Raw genomic sequence first — 25,440 nt, forward strand, 5'->3', positions numbered from 1 at the left:
CCTTGAGTTTCATTGGTAAAATCAAAATGACTACAAATGTCTACTCTTTTTGAAAAAATCAGCAATTTAAGGATTTCATGTTTTGATATGGAAATCTTGTTATAATTATTGTCAGTTATTTTAAAGATTCCCACAGTTTGTTTTTAAGTTCCAGTTAATACGAACATCAAGGAGACAGTGTGAGCTGAGGTATAACTGGCCATTACCTACATAATTTTGCACTACAATATGTTAATAGATGAGAACAGTGTCAAAAAAAAATCAAGGAACAGATATTAAATAAATTTATTACTTTCTTTTTAATAACTCCTGTGGCAAAAAGGAACACCAATGAAAAAATACACACAAAATGCTGGAGGAACTCAGCTGGCCAGGCAGCATCTATGGAAAATGCTGTTTTCTTTTAACTAAAGCAGGTGACATTGGTTCTCAGCTGAAAGGGAAACCTTATTCTTTTCCCAAAAATGGCATCAATATTTTCAAGTTAACCTGACAGTGAACATATTCAAATACCACCCCACTTTTCCCAAGCAGAAGCAGTGTTTAGAAAATCTTTGTTCCCAACCTAGGGTCCATGGACCTCTCAGTTAATGGTAGGGGTCCATGGCATAAAAAAACGGTTGGGAACCCCCGGTTTACATTGAAGATTTTTCCTGAACTCCAATGAGTGGGAGATTTGATGTTACAATTTTGCTTACAATTGCCATGTTAACAATTCCATACCTAACAAAAGCCAGTTTCTCTACCTTGAAAACTTGCATCCTATTCACATTACCTTAGAATAGAGAAGAAGCTAGCAATCAGATCAATCCCATTCCATGCAATCCAATTTCTCATCGATGCCCATTAATACCAGCCTTATAATCCCACTGTCAATTTAAAGGGGTCTGGGTCCAATTTAAATGCTAGACATAAATGAAATGTGCAGATCCAAAAGAGCAAAATAATGTAAAGATATCTATGTGGTTTCAGAAAGCTGCATAATACATTTTGTAAAAATAATCTCATCTGAACTACATACCATCGCTTGGTTTCCTCCTCCTTTTTCTTATAGTTCTCCAATTTCTTCATTCCTTTTGTATTCTGTTGCAAAAGCGTTTCTTCACTTTCCCAGGTGTTGTGAAGGTGAGACCATCCCTTCCACTTAATTAGATACTGCTGCTCTCCAACCTCCCTCAATGGGTCAAAACCGCCATTGGGGTCACCCTCAGCCTCTACTGCATAGGTAGTAGTGGCTGCACCAGTTGCTAAACAGTATTAAATAATATAAAATGTTAAGCAGAATCTTAGTTTTAATTTAATTTTCAGTTGGATGATATTCTATTAATTGTTTTGCTGGAAAATTCATTATACAATAGTATTTAACACAAGTATTTATCAACTACATAAAATCTTGGTAAATAAGTTTAGCTGAGAACTGTAACACTGCAAAATCAATCTCACTCTATATGCATCATCCAGAAATAACTGCACCACTGCCTTTTCTGGAAATTGAGAGTGTTTGACTGAGCCTACCACCTGCAAGCAACATAACAAACCCAAATACAGGTGCAGGCCAACCACCCAAAATGATCAAGACATTGAAAGTACTCAATGCCTTAACATGATATGTTATTACTAAATTCATCAAGGAAAAAAAGGAAGTTTTCGTTATGGATATTTCCATATATATGCATTAATTATTGGCAATGTGAAAGATATAATGAAGCCTGATTTAGTACTACTCCACAAAATCTCAGTGCTCTTGGACCAGAAGAAAAATATTTTTACAATCAAATGCCAGAAACCAAATCAAAATTAATCAGCTCACTAAATGTGGGCAGACAGCTTGCTGAAAATAGCTACATTATTTACAGTCACTTGGTCAGTGAGAGCACATTACAGCTCATAAACATGCAGTAATATCCCATTAGAGCTGATTTATTTAGCATTCTCATTCCCAGAAATTATGCTAAGTTCAAAGTTAGTTATCAGTATATCAGAGAGACCTGATAAAATTTTCAGCTGATGGACACGCTCTTGTTTGTGCTTCAAAGTTGCAATGTCTTATTAGGACTTACTTCCATTAGTGTAATCAAGTTTTCAGTACATTTTGCCATATTGAAAAATATCTGTTTCACAAAGGGTGGAACATAATCTAAAATTCATGAAGGAAGTTACATAGATCATAGAGCTTATATCAGACAACACTCAAACTGTTCAAAATTGTATTGGCAAAATAGTTTTGCTTGTTTCAATTTGTTGTTTAGTATGTGTCCCTATTAAATGATATTTTACCATATCTTTGAGCCTACCTCCTTTCCTTCCTGTTCGCGATTCCATTACCCTCTCTAATGTTTCAAATTCTTCTTCTTCTTCTGGGGGAGGAGGGAGATCCTCCCCACAGATTTCAAGCAAATCATCAGAATCCGTTTTAGCATCTTCATCTTCCTTATAGCTGACATTTACTGTTGCCTGACGACGGGAACTCCTCTTATGCTCATCATCGTCATCATCATCTTCATCTGATGATTCAACTGGTCTCTTCAGTCCCTTCCCCTTCTTCAGCTTTTTCGTTTTGGCCCTTTAACAAAAGTACAACTTAAAGTTTGCAGCTATATTATTTTCCTGTCAATTCAAGGCCAAAGAAAAACTGAACAACATTGATTTTAAAATGAATGCTTGGGGAGGGGCATATATCCAATTGTTGCAAAGTCAAAACCTGCTAGTTAATCCAGAAAGATAATGTCACCATGCGCACACAACCTTACCCCACTTATCAATACATTTCAAGTTAACCTGACAGTGATCATTACGTGAAATACTGTATGTGAGAGGATGCCTGTGTAGCTGGGGGAGGATGAGGTCTTGTAGAAAGGTAGCTTAAGCTATGGGTGTTACTGATCTCAGGAAAAATGTCTTGGATATGGTCCAAAAGAGCATCTTAATGTAGTTTAGAGTATAAACACTGCTTAGAACATAGATCTTAAAGGCTCTTCAGCCCATGATGTTGTGCTAACCTTTTAATCTGCTCCATGATCAATCTAATCTTTCCCTCCTACACTGCCTGTAACATCCATGTATCTATCTAGGAGTTCCAAGATGTCCCTATTACATCAGCCTCTACCACCACCCGAACAGTGTATCCCAGATAACCCCCTCTCCATGTCAAAAAAAATGACATCTCCTCTAAGCTTTCCTGCACTCACTTTAAACAAATGTCCTCTGGTATTGCAAATAACTTTGAGCAACTAGATGCTATCAGCAGAGTAGAAGTAGCTGAACTATTCTTTGTAAAAAGCTAATAATGAAATATTTAAATTATGCCTTTGAGAAAATTCTACTTAATATATGAACTCTAGCGAAGTATTTTATACAGGTTTTAACTTTTTCTTTTTCTAATATCACCCTTCCCAAATGCTCCACCAGTACGTTCCGTTCTACAACTAAAGGAATCAGCACCTCCTTTATTGTTGATCTACAAACATTTTATTATAACTGGGCACTGACTAAACACATTTTAGTGTTGTATTAGTTCATTAGTTTTCTCTTAACCCAGACACTACCTCCATAACCCTTAGAACCTTTTCCACATTTGTTTTCTTTATTCTAATTGTGTTCTTTCTTGGATAGTTTTGCATAATTTAAATTTGTCTTGTGAATATTGTGTCTCTATTGCTGCTGCAAGTGTTTTAGGGTACCAATGCAATAATTTACTTGTGCATATGACAATAACCTGTCTTCGAAAACTCACTAGCTGCAAGAGCAGGATATCCAACTCAAATCAAGCCCGATTTGGTATTCATACTCGCATACTGATAAAGTGTGGCAGCCTGTGACAATTGATCACATCGATCAGAAACATATCCAGTTTTTGAATTCATAATAAAATATTAATATAGCTTCAATGAAGATAATGATAACAAAAAATGACTAAAAGTGCCTATTCAGTTTGCAAGATTCAGCTAATCTCTTATTTTAAATTCCTTAAATTTGTACCTGCACTGAGGCTTCCTGCTTTTTACTTTGTTGTTGGGCTGGTAGTCAGACTCACTGTCTCCTGAAGTACTCTTCTCTCGAAAATCTTCCTCCTCAGAACCGGAGCCAGACATCTGCCAGTCTTCACTAAAGAGGAAAGAGGGACACTAATGACATTACTTCACTATCACATAAAGCAAGCCCACTAACCTGAAAAATCTCCCTCATCACCTGTGGGTCAGTACCAAGAGCAGCTTGGATCCCCCCCCACCCCCACAGAAACATTTGGTGTCAAGAAAACAACCTCTCCCTCAATGTCGCAAAAACAAAGGAGCTGGTTGTGGACTACAGGAGGAATGGAGACAGGCTAGCCCCCATTGACATCAATGGAACTGGGGTTGAGAGGGTGAACGGCTTTAAGTTCCTTGACAAAAACATCACCAAGGATCTCACGTGGTCTGTACATACCAGCTGTGTGATGAAAAAAGGCACAACAGCACCTCTTTCACCTCAGACAGCTGGAGAAGTTTGGTGTGGGCTCCCAAATCCCAAGAACTTTCTACAGTGGCACAACTGAGAGCATCCTGACTGGCTGCATCACTGCCTGGTTTGGGAACTGTATTTCCCACAATTGCAGGACTGAGTGGTGTGAGCAGCTCAGCACATCTGTAGATGTGAATTTCCCGCTATTCAGGACATTTACAAAGACTGGTATGTAAAAAAGGCCCGAAGGATCATTGGGGACCCAAGTCACATCAACCACAAATTGTTCCAGCTGCTACCATCTGGGAAATGGTAAGGCAGCATAAAAGTCAGGATCAACAGGCACTGGGACAGCTTCTTCCACCAGGCCAGCAGACTGCTTAATTCATGCTGACACAACTGTATTTCTATGTTATATTGACTATCCTGTTCCTCTGGTGCAAATAATCAAAATAAATAAACTTACTCTCTACGTTTCACATGTCTAGCTGTGTCCTCTGAAGATGAGTCTTCATCAGAATCTTCACTGCTTGATGAATCCTCCTGAAGTATCAGAGCAATACAAATAATACTTAACATATCAGCATATATGAAAACAAAAATTACTGCAAACAATTCTGAATGCAACAATCCTTTCACTAATTTAAAGAAACACTTCCAAGTTTCAACACACACTATTAACAAGTGGTGTGCAAGTGATTTTATATTATTCAAGAGATCAAATTTGTGTATGAACAAATATTCTTTTTCACCCCCCCCCCCCCACCTTTTTATTCTGGCATTTTTGCCCTTCCTTTCCAGTCCTAAAGGAGGGTCTTAGTCTGGAATGTCAACTGTTTGTTTATTTGCACAGACACTGCCTAACCTGCTGAGCTCCTCTAGAACTCTGAATGTATTGCTTTGGATTTCCAGCATCAGCAGAGTCTCTCAGGTTTATAACACCAAACCTAGCTACAGTTTATGTATTTAACATTAAGGCCCACAACAAAATGCTAACCAATGCTCTTGCATTGATTACTGCTTTACATACCTCAGTAAAACTGGTAACTTACTATCAAATTACAAGAACGATCTGGGTGTTTCGCTATCAGGTTCATCAGAGATAGTTTCCCCCAATCCCCGTATATTTACCTGGGCATTGGGCATTCCCTTTGAAATCACTATTATCCATTGTCCAGTGTCCCCTTTAAAGCCATTAGATTCACTGGAAATTTTATAGTATACTGCTACTTATTATTTATCACACTAGAAATATTATTATGCTACTCTGAGAATGTACAACATGCAAAAAATGAATTAGAAGTGTGTTGGGCTATTAATAGTCTGGAAAATCTACCAGTTCAGCTCTACCAAACTTCCAAGGGTGCCAGATTACCAAAGTCCCAAATATAACCAGGCTTCAGAAATCAAACACTTTTTTCATATATCAGTTACAGAGTACCTGTCTACCAGAATTACTGACGTGAAGAGCATGACTGGGTTTACTTAAATTATTTCAAGATGCAACTTTTGTTTCTGTATGAATAAATTTAATTGCGCACATGATGAAATACAACTACCACTGAAAGTGACCAGAGGGCAAAATGCCCTGGTTTTCCTTGTGCTAAGTCACCAATGCTGGGTGACTTAGCATGCTTAGCAATTGCCTGTTATATTTAATAGAGTTCTCGCAGGTAGTATTTTAATCAAATGACAAACCTCTGAACTGTTGTTTGAAGAAAGTTGCTGCTGTTGTAGTTGTTGTTTTCTTAACATTCCAGATCTCTGCACAGCCAAAATACTTGGATTTGATTTCCAAAACTGCAACACAGAGGAGCAAGAGCATGTCAACAGTTAAAACTTACGATGGTCACCCACACTTTAATGAGTAATTACCAAAAATCATTGTCTCCCTAATGCAAACAATCTGCTAACTCTTCAAGATAAATTAACTTTTCTGCAGCTGCCAGTACAAGAGTTACCTGGCTTTTACTGGTTACTATAGCCCAAAGGTTACTGCAAATTATGGGCAGGGAAATTATATATTTTGCATATGCTGCCTTTTGCCATTTAATAAGTAATTGCAATAGCTCAAGGAATTCCAATGATTAGATACATAAATTGCAACATCAAATCACAAAATATTTCAAATTCATTTCAAATCTAGCATTACATGCTTCAGTTTAACATGAAGTATTCACACGAACATATTTGTTTCATTTACCTCTGCTCCATCTGTTTTTAGGACTTTATTTTCAATTGGTCTCTTTCCTCTAGATGATGCATTACTTTCGGAACCAGATGAATCAGAATCAGATTGGCTGGCAGAGTCTGAACCACTGTCAGAGTCACTGGAGTCATTGCTATCAGATTGGCTGCTACTTCCATCACTGCTGCTCTCAGAACTTGAGCCTGACTCTTTGTCAGATTGGCTAAAAGAAAAATTACACACAAATGATTAAATCTTCGCTGTAACTGAATTAAGTTTAATATTTTGAAATATTCTTCTTTCCGCAAGCTGCCTAGAGAAATACGGAACCATACCGTAATGTAAACAATCTTGTGGGGTTTCAGTTTGTTAACTTCCCAAAGAAACCAAAGTTACACCAGACAACTATAAAGGGTGATGAAAGGCTAGGCACCTTAAGAGGGCAAAATTATAGAAGTAGGAAGACTTGGAAGAGAATCCCAGAGATTAGGGATTAGACACCAACAGTGCAATAGAAGCATAGAAAACCTACAGCACAATACAGGCCCTTTGGCCCACAAAGCTGTGCCGAACATGTCCTTACCTAGGGTTACCTATAGCCCTCTATTTTTCTGAGCTCCATGTACCTGTCCAGGAGTCTCTTAAAAAGGACTCCACCACTGTTGCCGACAGCCCATTCCAGGCACTCAGCACTCGCTGCATAAAAAAACTTATCCCTGACATCTCCTCTGTACCTACTTCCAAGTGCCTTAAAACTGTGCTCTCTCGTGCTAACCATTCAGCCCTGGGAAAAAGCCTCCGACAATCGACAAGATCAATACCTGTCATCATCTTGTACACCTCTATCAGGTCACCTCTCATTCTGCGTCCCAAGGGAAAAAGGCAGAGTTCAATCAACCTATTCTAATAAGGCATGCTCCCCAATCCAGGCATCATCATTGTAAATCTCCTCTGCACCCTTTCTATGGTTTCCACATCCTTCCTATAGTGAGGTGACCAGAACTGAGCACAGTACTCCAAGTGGGGTCTGATCAGGGTCCTATATAGCTGCAACATTACCTCTCAGCTCCTATACTCAATCCCATGACTGATGAAGGCCAATGCACCATATGCTTTCTTAACCACAGAGTGTCCTATGGACTCGGACCCCAAGATCCCTCTGATTCCCAACACTGCCAAGAGTCCTACCATTAATTCTATATTCTGCCATCATATTTGACTGACCAAAATGAACCAACTCACACTTATTTGGGTTGAACTCCATCTGCCACTTCTCAACCCAGTTTTGCATCCTATCGATGTCTCGCTGTAACCTCTGACAGCCTTCCACACTATCCACAACACCTCCAACCTTTGTGTCATCAGCAAATTTACTAACCCATCCCTCCACTTCTTCATCCAGGTCTTTTATAAAAATCACAAAGAGAAGGGGTCCCAGAACAGATCCCTGAGGCACACCACTAGTGACCGACCTCCATGCAGAATATGACCTGTCTACAACCACTCTGCCTTCTGTGGGCAAGTCAGTTCTGGATCCACAAGGCAATGTCCTCTTGGATCCCATGCTTCCTTAGTTTCTCAATAAGCCTTGCATGGGGTACCTTGTCAAATGCCTTGCTGAAATCCATATACACAACATCTACTGCTCTACCTTCATCAATGTGTTTAGTCACATCCTCAAAAAATTCAAGCAGACTTGTAAAGCACGACCTGCCTTTGACAAAGCCATGCTGACTATTCCTAATCATATTATGCCTCTCCAAATGTTCATAAGTCCTGCCTGTCAGGATCTTCTCCATCAACTTACCAACCACTGAAGTAAGACTCACTGGTCTACAATTTCCTGGGCTATTTCTGCTCCCTTTCTTGAATAATGGATCAACATCCGCAACCCTCCAATCCTCCGGAACCTCTCCGTCCCCATTGATGATGCAAAGATCATTGCCAGAGGCTCAGCAATCTCCTCCCTCGCCTCCCACAGTAGCCTGGGGTACATCTCATCCAGTCCCAGTGACTTATCCAACTTGATGCTCTCCAAAAGCTTCAGCACATCCTCTTTCTTAATATCTACATGCTGAAGCTTTTCAGTCTGCTGTGACTTGAGGCAGGGTGCTTCAGGCCAGAAATGAATACCATTTTCTCACTTACAGGATAAGGTGAACTCAGCAGTGGTAGCAAAGGACAATGAAGTAGAAATAAAAACAAAATAAAATCAAAGTATTATTTGACAACATCTAAATAATTCTTCTACTACTCTTCAACTAGAAAACATTCAGTGACTGATGGTTCCAACTCTGATACATTGTGTTCTGAAAGATAGTAGGCTTGATAAGAAATTAGGTGACTAGATGGCAATGACAGAGCGAATGTGATGCTAATTGATGGAAAAAATACACTTTAAGTTGATTTGACCATCTTAAGTACTTCATTTACAGTGAACAGGTTAAATATTGAAAATGTTCCTCAGCACAGTAGAATTTTAATGAACACTTGACTGAATCACTAATGCCACAGTTTACATAACAAAATAAAAGATGTTAGTTAAATAAAGGTGCTCTCCCCCACAAACCCCTCCCCACCTCTGGTAGGACTCTCCAATCAAGAGAAATGAAACTAATCAAATTTAAAATGCTCATTCCTGAATTTTGTTATTTTATGTACAATTTAAAATACCATTTCCTTGAAATATAACAAAATAATACAAATATTGTTTTAGATGCCATCAGTTAATATTTCTGCCTGCCAGTCATCACAATGTAATAATTTTATTACAGCACAAGGGCAAACAGTAAATGTAAAATCCTCCAACATATTTAGCTACAGTCACAAAGTTCCAAAAATCACAGATCATTTCCCTCCTGCTTTGCAGAGTGCTATCAAATAACTATCAGGATCATCTTTAAAATATCCAAGTGAAAATTTATCTGTTCATATTTTAATGTTATCTCTAAAATCATTACCATGTGCCACACTTTGAGCCTATCAAAAGGATCCAGCTTAAAACTGCCATAAAAATTCTTTAGTATTCCAAGTGCAAGATTAATTACAAATACCATGCTCCATGCATTCAGCTCAAGTCTTAAAGGTACTTTGCAAAGTGCAATCGACAGGTCACTGGGCCTTATATAACCTACCTAACAGCTTTCCAAGGGGGAAAAACAGCTATTTCTCATATTTCCCATTATTTTATTTTGAAATATGAGACGGTTGTTTGCTTGTGATGTCTGTGACATCTCTCAGAGCAGTATCATCAGTCTTATTTCCCAACATATTTCACTGCAACCTATTCTCCCTCAATGCCCGTAAACTCTGTTGATTCTCCTACCACCCACCTACACTAGAGGAATTTTTAATAATCATTTCTTCTATTAGCACAGCATTAGGGTGTGAGAGGAAACCCATGTGGCCGGCCAACTCCCACCTCCCCATTCCGAATCCCCTTTTCCCTCTCTCATCTCATAGCCTTGCCTGCCCATTGTCTCTCTGGTGCTCCTCCCCCTTGTCTTTCTTCCATAGCCTTCTGTCCTCTCCTATTAGACTCCCCCTTCTCCAGCCTCTCTTTCACCTCTCAACTTCCCAGTTCTTTCCTTCACCCCTCCACCTTCCAGTTTCACCTATCACCCTTGTACTTATCCCTTCTCTCCCCTCCCCCCACCTTTTTACTTCAATCTTTTTTTTCCTCCAGTCCTGCCTAAGAGTCTCAGCCCAAAACATCGACTGTACTCGTTTCCATAGATGCTGCCTGGCCTGCTGAGTTCCTCCAGCATTTTGCATGTGTTGCTTTGACAGATTTCTATAGTTTTTTTTATATACATGTCAAATGTGGTGTGCTGAAATAATGTGCTTAGCAGAATGTTCAAATTTATATTCCCAATATTTAAAAAATAATCCATATCATAAATCATCACTTATTTTGGAGGGGAGGGGCCCAAGATGCACATCTTATCCTAGGTGAATAAGGAGAATTTTTATTCAGAGATTGGGAATCATTGTGGTCACACAGTTAAGACTGAGATGGGAATGAGTTTTGTTTCCCACAATGTTGAAGTTTTTGTTATTCCTTTTTCCAGGAAGATGTGGAGGCTGAATACTTGAATATACCCAAAGATTAAATAGATGGATATTTTACTCAGTATTAGAATCAAGAATTATGGACAAAGGGAGAATAACTGGGTGAGCCATGATCTTATTGAATAGGCTCAAGGGAAATCAAATGGTATGGCACTTGTGCCTTTTCTGATGGTCAATGACGTACAATATATAAAAAGACAAAATCAATTCAGCCTGAAGTGTCAAGCAGATGATTCCTCACAGACTCTTTATACTGACTCTTACTGATACCAATTCAAACTTCTACATGCAATATCTAGAAATAATTTGCCTGCAGCCACTGTAATGTATACTGCATACAAAAGGTACTGGTGCTGAAGTTGTATGCTTAATCCCAAATTGAAATTCACCTTTAACTCTTCCATGAATTCAGAACATATTCCATTCATACCTATGAGCAGCAATGCTTTGATAACATCTGGCTTGAACTAATCCACAATTGTGGCACATTCTCAACATTCTGAAATATCCTGCAAACGTAACCTATGAACAGCCAAACCTGGAGAATATTCAGCTACATTGCTGTTCATTCCATGCAAATGCCAGAAAACAAATCAGGCTCACAGACATTTGATAACTCTTTTTTCCCTTTCAAGGTTCTTTTGAAGACCCTGACCCGGAGTTACGTGCTGACTTTGGTTTTTTGCGGAAATGGGACCCGTTCTCAGGGCCTCATGACCAGCCACTTTTTGATATGCTGAGGGCATGGCCTGAAAGAATAGCATGCCTTCAGGGTGCCAGATTTTCGTGGCAGTACACGAAAGATCAAAAGCTGCGATCTGACTGCTGGCTGTGTGCCCAGGGATCCAAGATCTTTGGGCACAGAGCTTGGAAGAAGCAACACAACAGACTTTTAACATCATAAATCAGCGAGCTGCTTTGTTATGTCTCCCCTCTCACCGTGAAACAGGGATACCTTTTCTTCCCTTATTAGGGAGAGAGAGACCCTGTGGTATGACGAATACCAGGTGAACGAGTAGTCTTTGGGGTTCTGATGCTTTGCTGCTGCTTATCCGATGGGGGGGGGGGAGGAGCTGGGGGGGCTTTGGGATTCCAACATTTAACTGTCATTCATTCCTTGGGGCACTCCTCTATTTTTCTAGATGTTTGCAAAGAAAAAGAATTTCAGGATGTATATTGTATACATTTCTCTGACGTTAAATGTACCGATTGAACCTAACTCCAACTACATTCATTGATACGACCACCACTGAATCTTCCATCATTACTCTCTCAGGGGTCCATCATAGGTAAAAGAAGTCAAGGTTAATATAGCAGATAAATAAGTGAATGTTCTGTTCCAACCATATGTCATCCTGACATCTAAAATCACCCCACTACACTAGAAAGCCCTTCGGTTGTGATGGAATTGCCCGGATATGAGCTGTTGCAGGATCATTGAAACATTGGTTCAAATTCCTAATATTCTTCACCTAGCAGTCCTCACCAGACTGACAACAATAGATCACCACTTTAAACAAGACACTCATATGTAATAATAATGCTGCATTTGATGGTATACCAAAATATCACTTTTAGAAACTTCACTTTTCTCTTAGAAAGCGGTGGCCCCCACTTTCTGAGCATTTGCTTTACAACATTTCGCTTTTACGAAAAGACCTACATCAGTACCTATTTTTGCTAACCGAAAGAGGATTTTTGCTTTTACGAAAAAGGATGCCTGCTTTAAACTTGTGTTTACCCGGAGAAAGACTACCACGACCATGAAGCCTTGCGTGGGCAGGTGTGTGCTCATGTGTGTACATGCCGATTTTTTTCTACAAATCGGTTTTGGCTCAATCTTCCCGATTCCATTAAGTGAAACTACACTGTACATACATTATTACTACTTTATATAGGTTGTGTATTTATCATATCATTCCTGCTTTTACTATGTGTTAGTGTTATTTTAGGTTTTATGTGCTATTTGGTAGGTTATTTTTTGGGTCTGGGAACGCTCAAAAATTTTTCGCATATAAATTAATGGTAATTGCTTCTTCGCTTTACGCAATTTGCTTACTTTATACTTCATATTGTCGCCTAACGATTGATACTAGAACGTACAATCATCACAGCGATATTTGATTCTGCGCTTTCCGCTCCTTGGATTACAAATATTAAAAATAGTAAAAATTAGTAAATATTAAAAATTTAAGTTATAAATCATAAATAGAAAATAGAAAAATGGAAAGTAAGGTAGTGCAAAAAAAACAGAGGCAGGTCTGGATATTTGGATATTTACGAACAGTTTTATAGGAACGCTCTACCTTTGGATAGCAGGGGAAACCTGTATTCCAACATAAAAAAATCCCTTAGATTACAGTTAATATGTAGAGAGGAGGAGGAGAAGATGGCGACGCGACAGCAGCGCGCACGGCCACTTCGGTGGTAATGTCTGTTATCTGTCAAGACGGGAACCGTGCACAATTCTGATTTGATGGAGACGGATGAGAGAGTGCGGAGGAACATCTGGAAAACTTCTGAAATGCCCGCTTCACTGCCGCTGCTACTGTGTGGTAACTGGAATCTCCGGAGCAAAGGGCCCCGAAATCCTCGGCTTTGCGTGTTTCAGCAGCTGGGGTGAGGTCGAAGGCGCTCGGGAGGCTGTATCGGAGAGGCTGGTCGGAAGCTCGAAGTTTTCAAACGGATGGACTCAGGGTCAGCTGTGCCCAGCTGCTTCCAAGGCATCAGCAAGTTGACGGTGCCTGGAGGTTTATGGCAGGGAGTTTCTCCCTTTTGCCGCTAGCTATCGGGGACTCGGGAGTCAATTGACTCAGGGACTTTTGAGACTATTTACCGTGCCCATAGTTTGTTCTTTATCAAATTATGGTATTGCTTTGCACTGCTGTAACTATATGTTATAATTATGTGGTTCTGTCAGTGTTAGTCTTTGGTTTGTCCTGTTTTCTGTGATATCACTCCGGAGAAACATTGTATCATTTCTTAATGCATGTATGCATTAAGAAATGACAAATTAAAGAGGACTGAGTGTTCTCATAATCTAATACGTTGCGATATTTTCATAACAATATACAAGGAGTGTTGCGAAATTGTTGAATTCAGTGCACTGATACTAATAATGAAACGGGGGGGGGGGAGAGAGAGAGAGAGAGAGAGAGAGAGAGAGAGAGATTGGAGTGGGGGAGGGGTCATTAAGAAAGAGTGATAGGAATGTTTCAATGGGAAAACGTAGGGGAAAATTGACAACTAGGTTAGGTAGTGAGGTCTGAAACTCTGTCTGAAAGGATGGTAGAGGAACACTCATAATCTTAAAAATACTTAGCTGTTTAACTGATGGGCAAAGCTAGGTTATTTTGTTTTCAACCAAGTGGCACAATAATACATACTGCTGTCTTGTTGTATTTTCAAGGATTCCATGCCGGTAATAAGAGCAAAGGAAGGAATAGCTAAACATACCTTAGTTCAGGGGTTCTCAACCTTTCTAATGCCATGGACCTATACCATTATGCAAGGGTCTGTGACCCCCATGTTGGGAACTCCTGACTTAGTTTGAATTTGAATCTACTTCAGCTCAGTAGTATAATAAAGGAAATGAAGACACACAGAGAATGTGAAACACACATTAAAGGAGATTGTAAAACTTGTGCAATGTGTTACAAGATAAACTTACAATTGGTTAGAATCACAAATGTGTTTACTTTCCCAAATACAAATGAGAGTTACCCATACACCACATTTAAATAGTTTCATTTAGGAAAGCAATGTCAAACCTACATTTAAAAAAGCAGACTACCGTGCAGATCTTGTCCTAAAGCACTATATTCTTCAACAGACTTCTAATTAATGCAAGGCAGGCATTAGAAATTCTGCTGACATGACATTTTTACAACATTAGAAGCTGAAAAGGCCAACATTTTTACAACATTAGATTCACCTAGATAGCTCAATCTAATATCATGTTGCAGACATCCCCTCCTGCAAAAACTCATTTCAGGGAGGTAGCACCATCAATTTGCAGGAGACTCCCAGAACTTCCGGGAGATGTGGGATGTCTGCAATAGAGTAGTTCCTTAGCAGCTAGCCAGCTAGTTTAAATAACATTAGCTATGCTAATGAACGAATGACACCTGTTAGACTCACCTCATGTCTTTTACAGTCTTAACCAACCATGGGCAATAGAAAAGTCACTGTCGCAAACAGTGCAGCGAGCAACACTGTCATTATTTTTGACCCCTAATAGGCAGGGGTACACTTTAGTGTAGTCTGGGGTGACGTATGTTCTACATTTTCTTTTTTTGGAACACTCTGCCATGGCGCTCACACCCTCTCTCTCTCTCCCTCACTCTCAAAAAAAAAATATCGATTTCCGGGATATTGTATATAATTTGCAGGCCACTATCAATATGCGGGAGACTCCCGGAACTTCCGGGAGAGGTGGGATGTCTGATGTTGCATCACTGCCACAGTCCAAACACAACTAAGTCATTGCTGAAACCAAATCTTTGGGTAACAATCCAGTGCCTCATCTGTTTATTTCTAATGAATGAAAGACTTGATTGTGTAGTGGAAGCTAAATGGCAACTTCTGCAAAAATTTAGTAGTCTTCTTTGCTTGGAACCCAGCCAACTGTAAAACAGAGAAATCAAGTTTCATTATTAAAGTACTAAACACTAGAGGGTGCTGCTGCCTTAACATTGTTCAGAGTAACATGATAAACACCTGGCTTTAGAATTATGATGGGAATCTCCTTTTGTGAAGAAACACGCAAAACATTTTTGCGGTAAGATTCAATCCAGAAAAAAAATATAAACTATGAATTAGGCTTGAACAGTATGCTTTCTTATACAGAAAAAAACGTTAATCCTAAATTTTAAGCTCTACTAATAAATAACCAAAGCCAGAGTGGAAAATAGTGCTGGTTATCTATTTGTAAGTAAGCTAGGATTTACCAGGGTTCGAGTAAACTTGGGTTCCTTGAGGTTTTATAGCCAGGGGTGGTAACATGGATAAGCTCTCACTATCTATTTAATGGCTCCTAATGCCGTGCATCTCCAACAGCATCTGACAACCAAGACCAGCTCCTGGTTTCCATGTGTGGCTTAGCTACTAAGACCAGTGGAACAGTTTCTACTGACAGGAGAAGGGGCAAAGGTGGGTATCTGACATCTTAAAATCAGTTGCTTCGGGCAAGTGGGGCTCGTCAGCCGTGGTTGGCAGCTCATCTAGAAGGAAAACTCTGATCTCAAACTTACAGCTATACCCACTCACGGGGAAAGTTTCAGGAATAAGTCAAAAGGCAAAGTCCAAAGCTGCAGTCCCAAGGAAGCTCTACGCTGAGCTCAACGCTGACTGGCATTTCCTGCAACACCTCCGGTGCTAAACTATATTGGCTGCTGCCACTCCTTGGATACATCAGCTGCATGACAGGAAGAGCCTGTTGCATAGACAGCAGCTTGCTCTCCATATCGTATTGTCCTTGCTTGCATATCATGTAGGCAGCTGGGATGCAGCATCCATAGATGACCAGGACCAACAAAGGCCAAGTAAACCAAGTTCCTTAAAATGTACATCCTGAAAAAGTTCTACACTTTATAAATAAGAGATAATCTGCAGATGCTGGAAATCCAAGCAACACACACAAAATGCTGGAGGAACTCAGCAGGCCAGGTAGCATCTATGAAAAAAGATACAGCCGACGTTTCAGGCCAAGACTCTTCAGCAGCACTTATTTTATAATCTTACTTCCAATTGTTAGGTATTACAAAACTCTACCATGATGTATACACACGAAAACTACAACTTTTTAAGCACTCATTCCTTAAAGTTCCTGCTTAAAATTAAAATACCATAGTTATTCAATTCTAACTTGAGAAAATAATGAAGCAAGCAGACTATTGTGACCATACCCTAACTTCTAACACCATTATTGCAGAGAATTTCATTGTTAGTTAAACTATTCATAGCCAAAGACCATAACCCTTGAATTCAGGCAAAGAAACAATGTCAGAACAATGCTGTCTGACCTGCTGCTTCTCCAGTATCTCATGTTGCAACAGAATAGACTACAGATGTCCCCCGATTTTCAAACATTCGCTTTACGACACCTCGCTGTTACGAAAGACCTACATTAGTTACCTGCCTTTGCTACCAGGTGTTTTCACTGTTACAAAAAAAGGCAGCGCGCGCCCCGAGCAGCCAAGCTCCTCCCCTGGAACTGCACTCTAGCCAGCATTGCTTAAACGCGTGCCTGTGTGCATCTATGCTTTATGTCGATTTATTTTGAGCATCTGTTAGCAAGATGAGTTCTAAGGTATTGGAAAAGCCTAAAAGAGCCCGTAAGGGTGTTACACTTAGCGTAAAACTAGACATAATTAAGCGCTTCAATCGTGGTGAATTTGGCTTGTGGAAATTGACGAAGATGATGTTGAAAAGGTTTCAGCATCCCATGACCAAGAACTGATAGATGAAGAGCTGATGCAATTGCAAGAGGAGAGGATAACAATTGAACCCGAATGCAGTAGCGAATGGACCAAAAGTGAAGTCATCCAGGAACTAGACATGAAGCAACTGCGTGAGATTTTCGCTGCAATTGACAACAATGATTACAGAAAAGTACAACCTTAATTTTGAAAGGGTACATATGTTTAGGGCACATTTGCAGGATAGTTTGAGTGCTTACAAAGAACTGTATGATAGAAAGATGCGCGAGGCTAAGCAGTCAAGCATACTGTTGTTTTTCAAGCCTTCCACATCAGCCACAGCAGACAACGAACCTCAACCTTCGACATCGAGACAGGCAGACATAGAAGAAGATGACCTGCCTGCCCTGATGGAAACAGGCGACGATGAGATGACACCCCAGTGTCCCACCACCCCAACCTCCGACAATCATCACACCAACACACCATCATCAGTGTGCTCACTGTCTTCCGGATTCCGGGAAGTGATACTACACTGTACATACATTATTTCTACTTTATATAGGGTGTGTATTTTTTATGTGTTATTTGGTATGATTTGGCAGCTTCATAGCTTAAAGGTTACTGGAGAGAGAGTTTCTGCCAAGAGCGCTTGCGTGAGATTTTCGCTACGGTGGACAGTGCAATGATTGCAGAAAAGTACTTCTACTTTATATAGGCTGTATATTAATCATATCATTCCTGCTTTTACTATATGTTACTGTTATTTTAGGTTTTGTGTTATTTGGCATGATTTGGTAGGTTATTTTTTGGGTCGGCGAACGCTCACAAATTTTTCCCATATAAATAAATGGTAATTGCTTCTTCACTTCACAACATTCCGGCTTACAAACCGCTTCATAGGAACGCTCTACCTTCAGATGGCGGAGGAAACCTGTATCTGAAATCTATCAAGTTCAAGGAAAGTTGTAATATGAGTAATGCTATTGCTGGTTTATTAAGAAGTCTAAATGTAATGGTAACACACAATTAACATATTCAAGTGTGAAATGGTCACAGCAGCATTATCAAAAAAAAAGTTTTGCCACACAAATATAGTAGGAGAAATTACCAGAAGTGCTTACAAACTAATAGGTTTTAAGCAGCAAATTAAAGGAAAGCAAGAATACAGAATGAACTCCAGAGTCCAGGACTAGACACTCACAAAGGTGAAACAATTAAAATCTGAAAGGTTCATCAAACAAGACTCAAGGAGCACATGTATAGCAATTTTGTAAGCTACAGGAAGGGGAGAGATATAACCAAAGAAGAATCTGTAAACAATTGAGAGTTTTCAGGAGGAATTAACATTGGGCAAGCCTACCCAATAAGTAAATAAACCGCACTGCAAGCATCACTGCAGTTTGTCACCTTGCCAACTAACACTCCTATGCACAAGTACATACTTTTGTTGAATTTACAGTGCAATCCTATGGTAATAGTTATTTTTAAATTTCCAAATTAACAAATCATTTGAGTTAACAACAAATTGGGGAAAATAGGAGTTCCCGACTCAAAGTAGTGTGAAATAGTTGCCAGGTTACATGTGCAAGTTCCATAACTTTTTTCTAATTCAGATTTAGTTTAGAGATACAGCATGGAAACAGGCCCTTCTGGACCAATGAGCGAGCCCATTCTGCCCAAATGTATCTATGTGATCAATAAACATACTAATCCATACATCTTTGTAACGTGGGGGAAACCACCACACCTGGAGGAAACCTATGCTGTCGCAAGGAGAACATAGAAACTCCTTACAGACACCAACAGGAATTGAACCCCAACAACATTGTTATGCTAACCACTACACAACCGTTCCACCCCAATTTTTTTTGAAAACCATAACCAAAAAGCTTTAGTGGCCTGCTGCTGACTTCCTTAGTCCAACATGAAATAGCATATCATAAAATACAAAGGAATGGCCACAACAAAAAAAGTTGCCCTCAGTCTTTTTTGCCTGTGATGCATTGCAAGGTAATCAATTTGCATTATTACTAAACGCAAGAACATAAGAATCTGGATCAAAATCAGGACTTGTGACTCTTTATCTACATGACCAATCAAAAAGATTAGTGCTGGTTATTATTATTCCCTTCATGTATGAAAATCTCACAACTCAGTCTCAGAAGTACCAAGTGGCTGAGCACTTACTGCCCTCAGAGACCAAGGATTCCAAAGATTCAGAATTCTAAAAAAAATGTCTCACTTGAGCCTGAAAAGCAACTTATCCTTCTTGTTTCTGGCCTCCAACTAAATTAAGCAGCCTCTGATTTCTGTGGGTCTTGAGATCATCTTTCATAACTTGGTCAAACATAATAAAAAAAGTACTTTACCCTTGAAGATACATGGAAACATTTGGGATATTTTAAAATTAGTTAATAACTGGCATTCTGAATAGAAGTAAAATATACTCAACCTCTATATTTGATTACTCGCCTGAATATAAGCACCATGCCAAAGTTTAATTCAGAAATAAGTCCAGATATAATCTGTTACAGGTTGACCTTCACTAATCCGACTACCTGTAATCTGGTTCCTTCGATAATCCAGCACTGATTATGCTTCATGTGATCCTTCTGTAATTCGGCATTTTCACTAATCTGGCACTTCTCAGGTCCCAATGGTGCCGGATTAGAGAAGGTCAACCTGTACCAGTTTCCACTTGAAATATATCAGAGATAACAAAGCTACTTTTAGGTTAGCTATTGAAAGTGACTACACACTATCCTCGTTATATGCGTCTTCAGACAATGTGGATTCACAGTTGTGCACCGAACCTACTTCTACCAACTTCTCCTTATATGCATCCAAAACTCAGTTATGCAAGGCTATTAGGACGAGAAGCACCACTTTCCCATCAATACAAGTCATGTGCGCACGCCTCACAGTCTCACTCCCGCCAGTCTCGCATTGGTTTTGGCAGCACGTGGATCTGCGATCTTGCGCTCTTAAACCTCTGTTGTTATTACCTATGGTGCACTGATTTTGTGCTTCAAATATTTAACTATGCCTCCTAAGCATCCTACGTCAAGTCCTGGGCCATCAGCCAAGCGGTAGAGAACCGCTTTAACACTTGAAAAAAAACTGGAAATTATAAACAGGGCTGCGTCAGGTGAAGGTAACACAGCTCTGGGACACTACTTCGGCCTGGGTGAGTCCACGATCAGAAACAAAGAAAAATGCTGAGAAAATAAAAAGTGCAGTGATCGATTCATTACAAGTGTCTTCAAAGATTGTTACCCAAGTGCGTAACCCGATTATGACAAAAATGGAGAAAATGTTGAGTTTGTGCATTGAGCATGAAACAAAGAAAAAAACACTCAGCTCTGATCATCTTCATGTGAAAGCTTTGGAAATTTATGGTTGCCTTTGTTCAGAGGCTACTGAGGAAGCATCAAGTGATATTGTTAGCTTTAATGCAAGTAGGGGATCGTTTTCTAAGACTGTTAATCATCACAGGCTTCACAACTTAGCTGTGCATGGTGAGCAAGCTAGTGCTGACCACGAAGCTGCTGAACACTACTCTTTGCAGTTGTGGGCTATGATAGCTGAGTTAGGCATCACACCAAAGCAGGTGTTTAATGCAGATGAGACCGGGTTTTTTTGGAAGCGTATGTCGAAACACACTTACATAAGTAAGGATAAAAAGACCGCGTCAGGTTTCAAGGCAGCAAAGGATAGGTTGACTCTGCTTATGTGTTCCAACGCTGAAGGAGAATGTAAGATGAAGCCTCTCTTAGTTTACCATTCACTGAACCCCCCGTGCTCTTAAGGATTTGAGTAAGAATATGCACACCCTCAAGGGGTTTCCTGCTTTCACTGCAGCTGTCCAGGATTGAGTGGCCCTGGGCCATAAAATTGGTGGGGAAGGACTCTCAGATCTTGAGACTGCTGACATGGTAGAACTCCTGGATTCTCATGATGAAGAAATAAGTGTGGATGACCTTCTGCGTTTAACTCAGACTGAAGGTGATAACAATGATGAAGAAGAAAGTGTCCAGTTGCAGGTGAAGGATTTTACAGTGAAGCAACCGGCAGAATTTTTTAAGGTTGTGGAACACTTGGCACAAATGGCGATGGACATGGACCCAAGTTTAGAACGGAGTCAGCATTTCAGTCATTCCCCGCAGTCAATCCTTCTTCCCTACAAGCAAATTTATACTGAAAAACAGAATGCTGTCAAGCAAACAACCCTCACCACTTTCTTCAAACCGGGTGTCATCTCCTGCTGCCGGCAGTTCTGAGAGTCTTCCTTCACTCCTTGCTGTCCTTGATGATCCTGATGACCCACAGCCATCCACCTCATCCACGTAAAGCTGCCCGACACCACTGCACAACCACTCATCTCCTGCAGCCAACACACCTGCCACTGTTGGTGAGTACTGTACACCCTAGTATGTTAACTTTCTATGATTTATTGTGTTGAATATTACCACAAATTGATGAAATATAATACGAATGTTGCCTTGTGGTACTGCTTTTGTGTTGTATTGGTATGAAAATGTGAATAAATTACAGACAAAACATACTTAGGAAGTCCTCCAAAACACATCCCTATTTTCTCCATTTAAATAATTATTCACATTATGCATTTTCCATACTATGCATCGACTGCGAGGAACGTATCCCCCGCATATAACGAGGATAGGGTGTATTTTAAATTAACTAACCACATGGCGAGTTGTTGCGTCAATGAAATCGCCGGAGAGAATTACTGGTAGATAAAGCAGTTTCTTTATTCGATAAAACAAGGTACAGCAGGTATTATATGGAGATGCTTTTGGTGGAAAGATCTGCTGGCCCAACATGGGACTCGATATTTATTTGCTAAACACAAAGGTCAATTCCATATTTAAAAAGTATAGACAATGCTTTCTTTTGAAACTACACACAAACTTCACACCTTCTGATTTGCATCCATTCCAGATGCCAGCAATCTGGAATCCAGATTGTGGACTGGGATCCACAATACATTATCAAGTAGCCAAAGCCATTTGCTAAATGTAAATGACCTAAACCCAAAAATCACTAACATGGCATTAGTATTTCAAACTTAACATGTCAATTACAGTATAAGTCCTTTTGATGGTAATTTATCAACGTAATCTATTCAAGTTAATCATACCATTAAGTAGTATAACAAATAAGTTTTTCCTTTCATTGACAATCACCCACACAAGCTTATCCAGACACGAAAGCATTACTAACATCACTTTAGAAAATATCATACATTGCTTGAAAATTTTAGCTTCCATTACTGCATTCAAAATTTGATCAGTCTTTTCACCTGCCTTCAATCTGCTTTTATCCCTCCTATCTAGATCTAATTCAATCTCTTGATACCGCATATGCCCTTGTAACTCTCTATGCAATTATATTCTCTTCATGCTTCAATAGCAAACTACTCGCAGTACGAGGTGTAGTCTGACATTTATCAAGACACATTCAGCTTATCCTTCAGTAATTTACCTTCGGTTTCAATGTCATTTGGCCAGTATCTGTACACTTCAAGGATAAATCAATTATTTTGTATACTTAATTACACCTAGCTATTAAATCACAAACAATTAGACATGGTAGCTGTGTATGAGACAATAAAATATATAGTCCCATGTTTTACCTCAAGAACTGTACGTCCAATTATATAATTTTTTTCTATGCATTGGTGAGACACTAGACAGAAAAGTATGATCTAGCTAACAATTGAACTAAATTAATAAAATTCAAATAAATACTTGAATACTTCAAAATGTATCTAAACTGGATGAGCAGCAAGAGAAATGATAGTGTGGAGAATAACAGGCAAAGCACCAAGGTGGTTCTAAAATCACATACTTCAGTTTGATCCAGACAAGGAACTGTGAAATTTACACATTGGTAAGATGTTTAATTGCAACATTTTCAGCAAGATTCACATTGCTGAAATCATGCAACTTAATTCTGAAACAATATAAAAATTGGAGTAGAAGTGTGAGGTGATGCATTTTGCAAAGTCAAGATTTATACTATGAAGGGCAGGACAGCAGGGAGTAATGAAACAGAGGGACTCAAATCTAAGTGCACTGCTCATTGAAAGTGGCGTCACAGGTAGACACAGATGAAGGACAGCACGCTAAACGCCATTTTGTAAGTGGTAAAAATGATGTTTCGCATGCTGGCCTTCATCAGTCACGGCTATGAGTATCGGAATTGGGGCATTATGGTGCAGTTATAAACGTCCCAACTTCTAATTGTTGGTGAAGCCAAATATCAAGCACTGTGACTGTTTTGGTCACTCTGTATTAGGAAAAGTGAGGGTTTGAGTTATAAACAAGGAGAAGTGGGCCAGGCTAGGTCTTTATTTCTACGAATGCAGTAGAATGGAGCAGAGTGGAGCGCAAACTTATAGAAATATTTAAATTATAAAAAACAGATCAGATGGTAACAGAATTTTGCCAGGATATGGGAGACCAAAACCAGAGATGTAGAGTGGGAGTAGGAAGATTAAAAAGGACTGATGTGCAGGGTTTTCCACGCAGAGGGTGGTCAGTAAATGGAACGAGCTCAGAGGAAATGGTCGAGGGAGACACAATAGTATCATTTTAAAACCAAAGGGTTAAATATGTGAAGGGGAAGGCTTAGAGCAGGGGTTCCCAACGTGGGGTCCATGAACCCCTTTGTTAATGGTAAGGCTCCATGGCATAAAAAGAGGTTGGAAACCTGTGGCATAGAAGAATACGAGCTAAAAGCAGGAAATTGGGACTAACTGGGTGGTCACTGTGGTTGGCATAGACTTAATGGGCCAAAGGACCATAAGACACACGAGGAGAATTAAGCTATTCGCCCCATCGAGTCTGCTCCACCATTCCATCATGATGGATTATCCTTCTCAACTCCATTTCACTGTCTTCTCCCATAACCTTTGATGCCCTGACTAATCAAGAACCTATCAACCTCTGCTTTAAATATACCAAATGACTTGCCCTCCATAGCCATCTGTGGTAATAAATTTCACAGATTCATCACCACCTGGCAAAAGTAGTCCCAGCTCACCTCTGTTCTAAATGGACGTCTCTCTGTTCTGAGGTTGTGCCCTCTGGTCCTAAACTCCCCCACTATAAGAAATATCTTTTCCACGTCCACTCTGTTAAGGCCTTTCAATATTTGATAGATTCAATAAGCACCCCCTCATTCTTCTAAACTCCAGTGAGTACAGGCCGAGAGTCAAAACGCTGGGAACACCACAATAGCAATTACAAGAAGAGAAACAAATTTAACATTTCAAGACCATAAGATATAGGAGCAGGAGCAGGCCATTCGACCCATCGAGTCTGGTCTACCATTCAATCATGGGCTGATGCAATTCTTCCAATCATCCCCACTCCCCTGCCTTCTCCCCACACCCTTTCATGCCCTGGCTAATCAAGAACTTATCTGCAGCCTTAAATACACCCAATGTCTTGGCCTCCACAGCCGTTCGTGGTAACAAATTGAACAGATTAACCACCCTCTGACTAAAGTAATTTCTCCGCATCTCTGTTCTAAATGGACGTCCTTCAATCCTGAAGTCATGCCCTCTTATCCTAGACTCCCGTACCATGGGAAATAATCTTGCCATATCTAATCTGTTCAGGCCTTTTAACGTTCAGAATGTTCCTATGAGATCCCCCCTCAATCTCCTGAACTCCAGGGAATACAGCCCAAGAGCTGGCAGATGTTCCTCGCATGGTAACCCCTTCATTCCTGGAATCATTCTCCTGAATCTTCTCTGAACCCTCTCCAATGTCAGCATATCCTTTCTAAAATAAGGAGCCCAAAACTGCACACAATACTCCAAGTATCGTCTCATGAGTGCCTTACAGGGCCTCAACATCACATCCCTGCTCTTATCTTCTATACCTCTATAAATGAACGCCAACAATGCATTCGCCTTCTTCACCACTGATTCAACCTGAAGGTTAACCTTTAGGGTATCTTGCACAAGGACTCCCAAGTCCCTTTGCATCTCTGCATTTTGAATTCTCTCCACATCTAAATAATAGTTGGCCCGTTTATTTCTTCCACCAAAGTGCATGACCATACAGTTTCCAACATTGTAATTCATTTGCCACTTCTTTGCCCATTCCTCTAAACTATCTAAGTCTCTCTGCAGGCACTGTTTCCTCAACACTACCTGCTCCTCCACCTATCTTTGTATCATCGGCAAATTTAACCACAAATCCATTAATCCCATAGTCCAAATCATTGACATACATCGTGAAAAGCAGTGGTCCCAACACCGAGCCCTGTGGAACTCCACTGGTA

General features: G+C 39.9%; 1 protein-coding gene across 1 annotated transcript in view; it reads right to left on the bottom strand.

Annotated features, from left to right (window-relative positions):
• Positions 1–25,440, bottom strand: part of chd1 (chromodomain helicase DNA binding protein 1) — a 122,532-nt gene that overhangs the window by 63,539 nt on the left and 33,553 nt on the right. Inside the window, exons 3-8 of the mRNA XM_072281322.1 lie at positions 6,644–6,851; positions 6,139–6,240; positions 4,907–4,983; positions 3,979–4,104; positions 2,295–2,563; positions 1,022–1,247 (exon numbers count right to left, since the gene is read on the bottom strand). Coding sequence (XP_072137423.1) covers positions 1,022–1,247; positions 2,295–2,563; positions 3,979–4,104; positions 4,907–4,983; positions 6,139–6,240; positions 6,644–6,851 — 1,008 coding nt within the window. The remainder of the gene's footprint in view (positions 1–1,021; positions 1,248–2,294; positions 2,564–3,978; positions 4,105–4,906; positions 4,984–6,138; positions 6,241–6,643; positions 6,852–25,440) is intronic.

Source organism: Mobula birostris, chromosome 17 (genome assembly GCF_030028105.1).
Source record: "Mobula birostris isolate sMobBir1 chromosome 17, sMobBir1.hap1, whole genome shotgun sequence".
Lineage (NCBI taxonomy): Eukaryota > Metazoa > Chordata > Chondrichthyes > Myliobatiformes > Myliobatidae > Mobula > Mobula birostris.